Source organism: Gymnoscopelus microlampas (genome assembly GCF_963454915.1).
Source record: "Gymnoscopelus microlampas genome assembly, chromosome: 7".
NCBI classification, from domain to species: domain Eukaryota; kingdom Metazoa; phylum Chordata; class Actinopteri; order Myctophiformes; family Myctophidae; genus Gymnoscopelus; species Gymnoscopelus microlampas.
In genome coordinates, this window is record NC_139944.1 from 16020695 (window position 1) to 16031603 (window position 10909).

The window sequence follows — 10909 nt, forward strand, 5'->3', positions numbered from 1 at the left end:
GAAGAAGAACTCAAAGCACACATTGGGGAAGAAGTGGCCGCTTGCAGAGAAGAGGGGTTTGTAACTCTACTGTTGTCAAATAAACTATGTTTTCATGCTTATACTTTACTTTAAAGGATAAAAATGAATGTCGCGACCCGTCAGGAGGAAGCACATTCATCATAATGCAGTTGCTGTTGCACCTGGGGCTCCAGCAGCAAGGCAGCTATGTTAGCAGGATGCTAAGTGTTAGCAGCTAATGTCCATTCATTGTTTATGATGTACTTCCAGAGTTACTAAAGGTGTTTTTATCTGATTGTATGTGATAGTATTTCATGTACAAGTATCTATGCTACTTTGTGGCAATGTGAAACACGTTGTTGTGTTGTAACTAAACTAATTCAACTAATTAAGAACTAATTCTTAGTGCTCTGCAGTGGGTTGACCTTAATTGTTGGCATCCTTATTGATCAAATACATAAAACACTAAAGCCTTTATGGTCCTTCCTTATAGGGACCACCATGGAAATGCAGACATGCATAAGGTATTGCATATTCTGCAGTAGTTACAGGTAACTTAGATCATGCTATCTGCATCTAAGTTGCAATACAAGAATCCATTGACAGCCTATTCATGAATAGGAGAAGGCCACATCTGATTGTGTTAAACACAAAACAGCGATAAACGGACAGCTGGGGTTAACCTCTTTGTCCCTGTCAAGAAAGACTTTGTTTCATGAATGACCTGTCAATGGAGGGCATTGCGACTTAGATGCAGATAGCATCTACGTTTCTTAGTGAAGTGGTTCTCAATCTTTTCAGGCCGTGACCCTCAAAAATAATATTTGAACTTGGGACCCCCCACCCTGACAAGCACTTGGAATGTAGGAGTTGAGGGGGGACCCACAGGTTGAGAACCACTGGCTTAGTGCATGAGGAGGATGTGTTCATGCATTGTGCATTGCTCTACTACTTAGTGTCCTGAACATCCATGGGCCTTTTCTGTGTGAGAGTTGTGCAAATGTAACCAAATGGACCTGTTAACGGGTCCATTTGGTTACTTAATTTGCACTATAGTTACAAATGGATAAACACTGACTGAGGGTTTTACTGTGTGCATCGAACTGCACCACAGCTCAGCTGTCAATCCTTGTGTGATTGTGTGTGTGCTTGTTGTTGTGTTCCAGTTGTCAGTGGTTAGCGACAGAGCCACATAAGCGGGATGTACCGCCCCAAGCCCACACTGAGGGACCGGCAGCACCTGTACAAGCTGATCATCAGCCAGCTGCTGTACGATGGATACACCAACATCGCCAACAGCCTCATCAACGAGGTCAAACCGCCCAGCGTCGTGTCGCCGTCCGAACAGCTCATGCAACTGGCTAAGACCGGTATGGATCTGCCTTCATCTCCCTGCACTGATTTATGCTGTGTTCACCAGGCCTTTCACAATTATTACATAATCGACTGATTGCAATTATTTCTCATGATTCATTATTTTGCATAATCGTCATAATTGCTTTCTATGTTGAAAAAAGCGATTACATTTTCAAACATTTTCCAAAAATAGCAGATCTACAAGCTTACAACACGTTCATGGCGTGTTGTAAGCTTGTAGATTAGCTATTTTTTACATTAGTTTGAAAGTATTAAAAAATTAAATGGGGGTAGGGTCAGTAATTTATTTGTATATCTATTTGTCATATCTGCCCTGTGCAATTTTTGATTACGACACCTAAAAGACAATTTTATTCATATTTTCCTATGTTCAATGCCAAAAACACAATTAAATCGTTAATCGCAATCGTTTGTAGGGCAGGATTACACATTTAAGTTGGCGGTTAATTGTCACTCAAATAATTGCGATTAACGATTCAATCGTGTGTTTGGCATTGTTGAACATTGGAACATATTAATACAAATTTCTGTTTGCCTTTTAGGTAAGAAAATTATTATTATTAATAAAAATAAATTTTTGACATATTGATATAAAAATAGCAGAAATAGCTGATCTTCAAGCTTACAATGCATCATGAAGTGACAGGTTGTAAACCTGCAGATCAGCTATTTCTGATTTTTTTATATTTGAAAATGTTTGAACATTTTTCAACATGGAAACAATTATGACGATTATGCAAAAATAATTGTGAATATCTCAAATAATTGCGATTAGACGATTATACGTAATAATTGTGACAGGCCTAATCGTTTTTATGACAATTAATCGTCAAATAAAATCTTGATTCGCGACAGCCCTAGTGTTCACGCGCTGGCAGCTGCAAAAGACATAGAGCTACAAGGCGACCCAGCGTATCTGTAGCAGAGTCGCTGTTGAAGTGTTCGTTCGCGCTCGTTTGTGAAGAAATATATAGAGAAAAATCTAAAGCTTTGGGTTCAAAAGAACACGGAACTGGCTGACGGAAATAATTAGTTTTCCCCCATTACAAGTTGAGTGTGTCTGTGGGTTTTATAAACATTGAACAAATGAAAAGTATTAACAAGATTTTGCAGCCAATAACTATATTGGAACACAGGCTACCGTGACTTTAAGTGTCCCGTTGGAAAAATGTCTTCCAGGAATGGAAAACGACGACGCTGCGGTGCAGTACGCCATCGGTCGCTCTGACAACGTGGCCCCCGGCGTGGGAATCGACCTGGAGTTCGACGCCGACGTCCAGTCCATGTCGCCGGAGGCGTCGGAGTACGAGACGTGCTACGTGACGTCACATAAAGGGCCGTGTCGCGTCGCCACCTACAGCCGCGACGGCCAGCTCATCGCCACCGGCTCCGCAGACGCCTCAATCAAGATTCTGGACACGGAGCGCATGCTGGCCAAGAGCGCCATGCCCATCGAGGTAGGACTTGATAGAGCTGTTAGAACCGTTTTACCAATCATTTAGGGGCCAACTTGCAATATCTAATATAAGCTTTTTTTTTATTAAAAAAATCTTTACTTCTAGGGGTCCCTGGAACAAAATATTTTGAGATGGGTTCGGCGACCAATACATATAATTTTGGGGGTCCTTGACATATTTTTTTTTTAGCACCACTAATATAGCAACATAGGTTTTTAGAAGACATTTGTAGAATCTGCCTCAGGTCTTAATGGGTTAAATCAAAGCAGTGATGTGTTGGTGCTGTTTTTCTCCGTTAGGTGATGATGAACGAGACGGCTCAGCAGAACATGGAGAACCACCCGGTGATCCGCACACTGTACGACCACGTGGACGAGGTCACCTGCCTGGCCTTCCACCCCACCGAACAGATCCTGGCCTCTGGCTCACGAGACTACACCCTCAAGCTGTTTGACTACTCCAAACCCTCTGCCAAGAGAGCCTTTAAACACGTACAGGTCAGCTGGAACACATTAATCCAACTGTGGGTGACAATGCCGCCAAAAATATCCGTCTACAAGCTCTAGACCAGCGGTCTTCAATGTTTTTCAGGCCTAGGACCCCTTAGCTGAGAGAGATGAAGCAGGGACCCCCATTACATATTGTATAGAATTGTGTTGCAGTTTAAACTTTTTCATAGATTTCATAATAGACTTAAGCACTGTCATCAGTGTATGGTGTATTTTCAGACCTTTAACCACTTAAACCGTCAATATTTAGTAAACTTGACCTTTCACTCTGTACTTAGCCTGCTTTTTTCCCTCTACACTAAACCGATCTAAAATAGCTGATCTACAAGCTCACATCGCCTCGCAGCGTGAGGCGTTGTGAGCTTGTCGATCTGCTATTTTTGGCCAACGTTCTCCTCAGAATATGGATGCTAGGGTTCAAGTGGTTAATGTAAAAAAATATATTCTATCACACAAAGATTTGGCGGCCCCCCTGTAGTGACTCTGAGGACCTCCTAGGGGTCCCGGACCCCCTATTGAAGACCCCTGCTCTGGACTTTACTGATTTGGCGTAACAAGAATATTCACGTTTGGACTCCTATCTGAATGACTATTCTGAATGAACTGTTCTGTCTGTCTTCCTCTATTCCAGTGGTTCTCAGCCTTTTCTGGATCACTTGAAAATGTCGAAAGCGTTGGCGACCCACCCATCGTGTTAAGTGGTCAGATGGGTGGGCCGCATGCATTTTCAGATTTAGTTTAATTTAGTGATCATAGATCAATCGATCGTGTTCCGGCTTGGATCCATGGATCAATCTTAAGTGTTTTGCCAATTATTTGGGGGCCCACTTGCAATATCCTCACGGTCCACCAGTGGGTCCCGGCCTACAGGTTTAGAACCAGTGGTCTAACCCCGTCCTCATGCATTTGCATGAGTGCTTCCAGGAAGATAAGTCTAACTCGGTCCTTATTCATTAACATGTATTATTGATTCCAGGAAGCAGAGATGCTGCGCTCCATCTCCTTCCACCCGTCGGGGGACTTCCTGCTGGTGGGCACCCAGCACCCCACGCTGCGTCTGTACGACGTCAACACCTTCCAGTGCTTCGTGTCCTGCAACCCCCTGGACCAGCACACCGACACCATCAGCGGAGTGGGCTACAACCCCAGGTTATTTTGCCCCATATGTCATACTTTGTTGTGCGACGGTATTACGCTGCGAAAATAGCCGATCTAGCTGCTCACAACCACGTTGCAGATGCGACACGTTTTGTGATCTTGTAGATGGACTATTTTCAACATGCGAGCGTAAATTAGGCTTTATTGTTCATTTTTTTTTTCGTTTTGACTCTTTGTTTATCAATTTCAGTTTAGTTTTAATTCCTTTTTAAAGCAGGTTTGCTAGTTTCATTTTTATTTTGAGAAAATGCTTAGCTTTTGTTTAGGTTTGACTAGTTTCAGTAGTTTTTTTCACTAGTTTTTGTTTTGTATCATAATATTTGGTAATATTTGTCATGGGTGAGAAAAGATCAGAGAAAAAAAAAGTTAAATAATGTATTCATAGTTAAAACCAGTTGTACAGATTTAACATACAACCAAAATACTTGGAATAAATTGACAAAGACTAAATCCAAGGACATTTCCACTCTTACGTTTAGTTAGTTTCGTAAACACAATACAGTTTCATTAAGTTATTGTTTTTTCGTAAAGCATAATTTTTATTTTTATTTAGGTTTACTAAAATGTTTTTTTTTTCCGCTACAACCACAGTGCCAACAGCTACGTGACGTGCAGCAAGGACGGCAGCATCAAGCTGTGGGACGGCGTGTCCAACCGCTGCGTCACCACCTTCGACAAGGCCCACGACGGGGCGGAGGTCTGCTCCGCCATCTTCTCCAAGAACTCCAAATACATCCTGTCCAGCGGCAAGGACTCCGTGGTGAAGCTATGGGAGATCTCCACCGGCCGCACCCTGGTCAAGTACACTGGTGAGGAAGCATTCGTTCACACTAACCTGGTCAAGTACACCAATGAGGAAGCATTTGTTCACACTAACCTGGTCAAGTACACCAATGAGGAAGCATTTGTTCACACTAACCTGGTCAACTGGTCAGTAGGATACAACAGCAGTGCCAACACCAGGGTTGCAGCTAGGCATTTTCCTGGCCGGCCAACGTGACCGACAACATTTTATTAGTCTGGCTAGGTGTTAATTAACCGGTCATAATTTAATACACGTGCGTGACTGTTTACGTGAGTGTGCACCACCCAACTAATCAGCTGAGTAGCCTTCACGCTTTTTTCAAACACAGATGCACTGCACTCTGTGCTGTCCAAGTGTCCATAGTTTCAAAAAGCATAATTTATCTACTCGATCATGCAGGGGTGTCGCTTGCCAAAAAGAACGTGAAGTAGTTGGGATGGATGAGTGATACATATATGTACAAGCTACACCGTCCACATCATGTGCTGTAATATTACAGAGAATAAACAAACTGGTTGAATATGTTTCAGGGCAGCTATGCATAGACCTTGTCCAACTAAAGGTTGAAAGAGTAGTAGGTAGGCTTGTAACATAATAAGCTTTCTTATACTGTTAGTCACTTGCCTGTGTTCTTCCATCACTTTCCAAAACGTTCTCATTTCATGACATGCCCAAATGACGCCAAGTTGAAACTGGTTCAGTGTCTTAACCCATTAAAACCGGGAAAGCATCTGTGTCATTTTAGATTTTAGCATCGCCTATTCAAAAATATCAGATGCTCACAGCTCACAAGCTCACAGCGTGTCACTTTGTGCCACGCTGTGAGCTTGTACATTTTTGAAAAAATCTTGAAAGTGTTTTAAAAATCTTGAATCATTTTGAATTACAAAAAAGTATGAGAACTACTGATTTAGAGGGCATTTGTAGAATCTGCCTCAGGTCAATAACCAGGCGCGTATCGTCATTGGGGCCAACGAGGCCATGGCCCGGTCTGTAGACCCAGCTTGCCCCTGTGTAGGGGCAAGATCCGCCAGGGGAAAAAAACTAAAAATCAACATTAGCAGCCCCTCACCCTATTCTGTTGTAGCCGACCACAGAAAGTCGCCTTTGTTTTCAAATGGGGCTCATTTGCATTCGGCCGAATTGTTAATGAGTGGCCATTAGGAAACCAGTTTAGCCGTCAAACCGGTCCCCCCCCCCCCCCCTGGCCCGGTTCTGGCCCGGTCAACGTTAGAATCCACCAAACGCCACTTGCAATGACGTGCATTGCCGCTTTGTGGTTGTAGGCGCGGGTCTAAGCGGGCGCCAGATGCACCGCACGCAGGGCGTGTTCAACCACACGGAGGACTACGTGCTGCTGCCCGACGAGCGCACCATCTCGCTGTGCTGCTGGGACAGCCGCTCCGCCGAGAGGAAGAACCTGCTCAGCCTGGGACACAACAACATCGTCCGCTGCATCGTCCACTCGCCCACCAACCCCGGCTTCATGACCTGCAGCGACGACTTCAGGGCCCGCTTCTGGTACCGACGCACCACCACCGACTGAGGGGGTCCCCCCCCCCCCAGGGGTGTACAAATGGAACCAAGTGGACCCTCACGGGGTCCACTTGGTTCCATTTGTACACTCTCAGAGTTATGGTGGTCCTTGAAATTTAAAAAGTTTGAGAACCACCGGTATCGTAATTGTACAGCAGACAGCAGTCCATATACCGTACCAGCTCTGACAGTGTGATAAAATCGGTTCTGGAAGCGGTTCCAAATGTGATGGAACCAATTCCCTTTCCTCGATGTTGGATCCGGTTTCTTCGGTTCCGGATCCCAACCATATCCCACCCACCACCACGGACTGATATCCCTTCCACCCCCAACCCCCCCCCCCCCACCCACCCACCAAACCCCAGATAACCATCCGGGGACACCTGTCTACTACAACCGGGGGTTTTAGTATTAATCTGGGGGTCTACTACAACCGCGGGTTGTAGTAGACCCCCAGATTAATATGTATTTGGCTGCAGTTCCCCCATCTGAAAGGATCTTGTGGCCCGGGATTCCCATACAAGATTTGAGTTGTTAAAATGTTAAAACAAATATTCTCCCAATTTTTTTTTTCAAGTTTCTTTGAACTTAGCAGATCTACAAGCTCACCACGTGTCGCTTCGATCTGCCTTTTTCAATTATCCCATGTGCATTATAAAGGGTTCAAGTGGTTAAACTGATTTTGATGTTATTTTTACAAATTTAGCTGGGGAACCCCTCGGACCACCCCAAGGACCCCTGGGGGTCCCCGGACCCCACTTTGTGAACCAGTGTACTACACCTACCATGCGTCACAAAACTTGCAACTGTCCATAATCTCTAAAGCTGCAATCCGTGACATTTATTATGTCCAACCTGCTGTGATTTGAACCTTCCTACTACTGAGTGCAGACTGCCCTGACACTAGGGTCTAAAATGTCTCAATGAAAGAGTAGGGCGACCACTTCCTTCCACTGCACAACATGTACTAGTTATATTAACATCCTCTCAATTGGTTAAAATAATCGTTTATTCATTCATTTAATTTAAAGGTAGGGTACGTGATTTTCTTTGGTTCAAATACGTGTTAAATAGCTATATTCTGATAGTACTCATTGCTATAGAGTGTTTGTTCAGTAACAGGAGTCTCCATGTCTCTCCACCTCTGTATTACACAGACAAAGCATTTTCAGGTCGGGATACCAATTTTATCCAATCAGGATGGACAACTCAGTCAGGATACAGATTAAAATTGGAAGTGATGACACTAAGAAATGAGCAGACAAAATTGGAACTGGAACAATATAAAAATGAAGCTGATAAATGGGTACTCTCTCCTGATTGTCTGGCTGAGATTTTGTCACCTATCTGAAAATGTATTTTCTGTTTATTAAAGAGCTGGAGAGACAAACAAACACTTAAACACTCTATAGCAATGATTACTATCAGAATATAGTGCTTTAACCTTTTCACAAACAACTTTTTGTTTTAACCAAAACATATCACTTACCCTTCCTTTAACTCTTGAGTGTACAAATGGCATCGAGGATTTTACTGTGTAATGTCAGCCTTTTGATATAACTCAACAACTTAACTTTTCCTTTGAATAATTTTGGCCTGTAAGACAAGGTGAGTATGTGAACCACTGCTACATCAAAGACAGAGGGCGCCATTTCTTCAAATATAGTTGTAGGGAGAGAATTTGTAGCCTCCCATTAATTGTTTTGATCACTTCCACTTTGTTTAGTAAAAATAATGATAAAGCAAGTTGTCTTATTCAGTCTGGTCTGTGAAGATGCTCATATATATTTGGAAAATCGACTTAAGAGCAGATGTGATTTGTTTTTTTTCCACTTTTATATTCTGTTGATCAAATTTTTGTGTTCAGATTTGTATTAAACGGGTTTTAAAGAAAATCCCTGCTCTATTTTCATTCACATGGTCATTTCCTACTGTCTACTCATAACCAGACGTGTATTTCAGCAAAACGGATGCTTTAAAACCACAGTGGATGTTGCAAAGTGGTTATTGTTGGTCTGTTGTCACGCTCACTATTCGCTCATGTTGACCAAATAAAGCCAAAATAAATTAAGAAAGAAAGTTATTTTGCTGCGTATCAGAAACACTTTCGGTTTCTCTTTTGGCACAAATGTGTCCCCATCAGTGTTAAGAGTAGGCCTATAGAGGGAGAGAAACTGATGCAAAACACGGCATCCAAGTTTCCTTTTTATGTAGGCATTGTCTTTTTTAATAAGACGGACAACATTAAATCCTGTGGGTTAATGATTAATCAACAGGTTCTAGGTCTACTAAGAGGATTTTAAACCCAAGAAAGCCAATGGCTTGGAGTGGCAGGCGGTCCTACAAACCCACTCCCCGCTACGTTAAATATCGTCCCACTCCGCTCCGCTCACATGCTCTGGTTCACCTATGTACAAATATAGCTAAACTTTCCCATAGTCAAGAGGACTCATCCTTTAGTTGATTACTCGATTACTTACCAAAGCTATATAATATATATCACTGCTGTTGGGAAGAAACCTGTATCTCTGTTTTATCTTATGTTATTTTTCTTAATAAATAAATGCCATATTTTATACTTCATCATACTGTATGACACTGACGTGCAAAAATAGCAGATCACAATGCAGTGTGAGCTTATTTTTACTTTTTTAATGTTTGCCTATAGCTGAAGGACATGCTCAAAATAGGGAAACAGGATAGAAAATGGTTACGTCTTTCTGTGTTTTTTATACATTTTTAACCACCTGACAGCGACGGTGCACAAATGATAAACTCAAAAGCATTGCATGGCCAAGTACGAGGGTCTAACAACAAATGTATCGATGTAGAAAGATGAATTGATCACACTGCCAGGCCAGACGACTAGGGGGTACGTGTATTTCAGCAAAACGGATGCTTTAAAACCACAGTGGATGTTGCAAAGTGGACCAACTACCTGTGGTTATTGTTCACGTCAGAGCATGTGAGCGGAGCTGAGCGGGGGGAAATGCCGCTACATGCTCCAGGGGGCTGTTGTCACGCTCACTATTCGCTCATGTTGAATCCCCCGATCAGTCGCTCACCTTGACTTGAGCACCGGTCACTCAGACCCGTCCGCTCAGCAGTCAGATTTATTGATTGAATACTTTATTAGCAGTTTGCAAAAAAAAGCACACGAAAGTACAGTTGCAAGCGTTGCATGGCCAAGTACGAGGGTCTAACAACAAATGTATTGATGCAGAAAGATGAAATGATCACACTGCTGGCCCAGGCGAGACGCAGACTCCAGCCCAGGTCTCCCAGCCAGAGGCCCTGGTCTCCCTCACACCAGCCCTGGTCTCCCAGACACCGGCCCGTCCATGTTGTCCCAACAACGGTAGAAGAAGTTGGAAGAATTCAAGCATTCAAACACAGACCCCCCCCCCCCCAACTCCCCCAAACCTGCCCAATAGATCAGTGGTTCTCAGCCTTTTTTGAGCCGTGCTTCCAACAATCCTAAAGGGCGACCCCATCTCACCTTCCCACAACAATACTATGAGAAGGCATAATAACACACTTCTATTAGTTCTGTTATTTTTTGTATTAATATTGAACAAAAATTATCTTATCTTAAAGAAAGATTTATACTGTAGTTGCGCGCACCGAAAGTGACGTGGTCTGAGCTTGTACATCGGCTATTTTCAGTGCACGTCAAGCCTTAACAGTCAATTCATAGAAATCTTTTTCCCCCTACGCCTATTAGTTCAAAGATCGTCTTATGGACTCACTCATGAAATATTATTTACATATCTTTTGGATATTACATTTAACACAAAGGTACAATACATTTCTGTAAAGATTTGAAAACATTTTCCCACAGACCGCCTGTAGTTATGCCATGGAGTACTTGAGAAACATTGGAATAGATCAGCCTCAAAATGACTTAAGTCAGTAATTACATGTATGGGGGAAAAGGGGAAGTGGTTGAAGAACAAATGAAAATAAAAGCTCTACCAAATAATACAAATGAAATGTGTTGGTAAAGTTACCAGTGTATGAACTTCTGCTTTCTGAGAAGTCATGAAAAGAGGGGATCTACAGCACTA

The 10909-nt window shown here is 42.8% G+C and overlaps 1 protein-coding gene across 1 annotated transcript; it reads left to right on the forward strand.

The window, feature by feature from the left end:
* cstf1 (cleavage stimulation factor, 3' pre-RNA, subunit 1) lies at positions 1-8754 on the forward strand. Its single transcript, XM_084061527.1, has 7 exons — positions 1-56; positions 1167-1370; positions 2557-2834; positions 3134-3331; positions 4320-4492; positions 5093-5310; positions 6593-8754. The coding sequence occupies exons 2-7, from the start codon at positions 1202-1204 to the stop codon at positions 6850-6852; spliced, it is 1296 nt and encodes a 431-aa protein (XP_083917653.1). The 5' UTR covers positions 1-56; positions 1167-1201; the 3' UTR covers positions 6853-8754.
* Positions 8755-10909: the final 2155 nt, after the last annotated feature.

Bases quoted from the DNA above. Each gene is read 5' to 3' on its own strand.
- cstf1 (XM_084061527.1), top strand. From the start codon at position 1,202: ATGTACCGCCCCAAGCCCACACTGAGGGACCGGCAGCACCTGTACAAG. The intron at 3,332-4,319 runs GTCAGCTGGAAC...TATTGATTCCAG, and splicing joins GAGCCTTTAAACACGTACAG to GAAGCAGAGATGCTGCGCTC. The intron at 4,493-5,092 runs GTTATTTTGCCC...CTACAACCACAG, and splicing joins GGAGTGGGCTACAACCCCAG to TGCCAACAGCTACGTGACGT.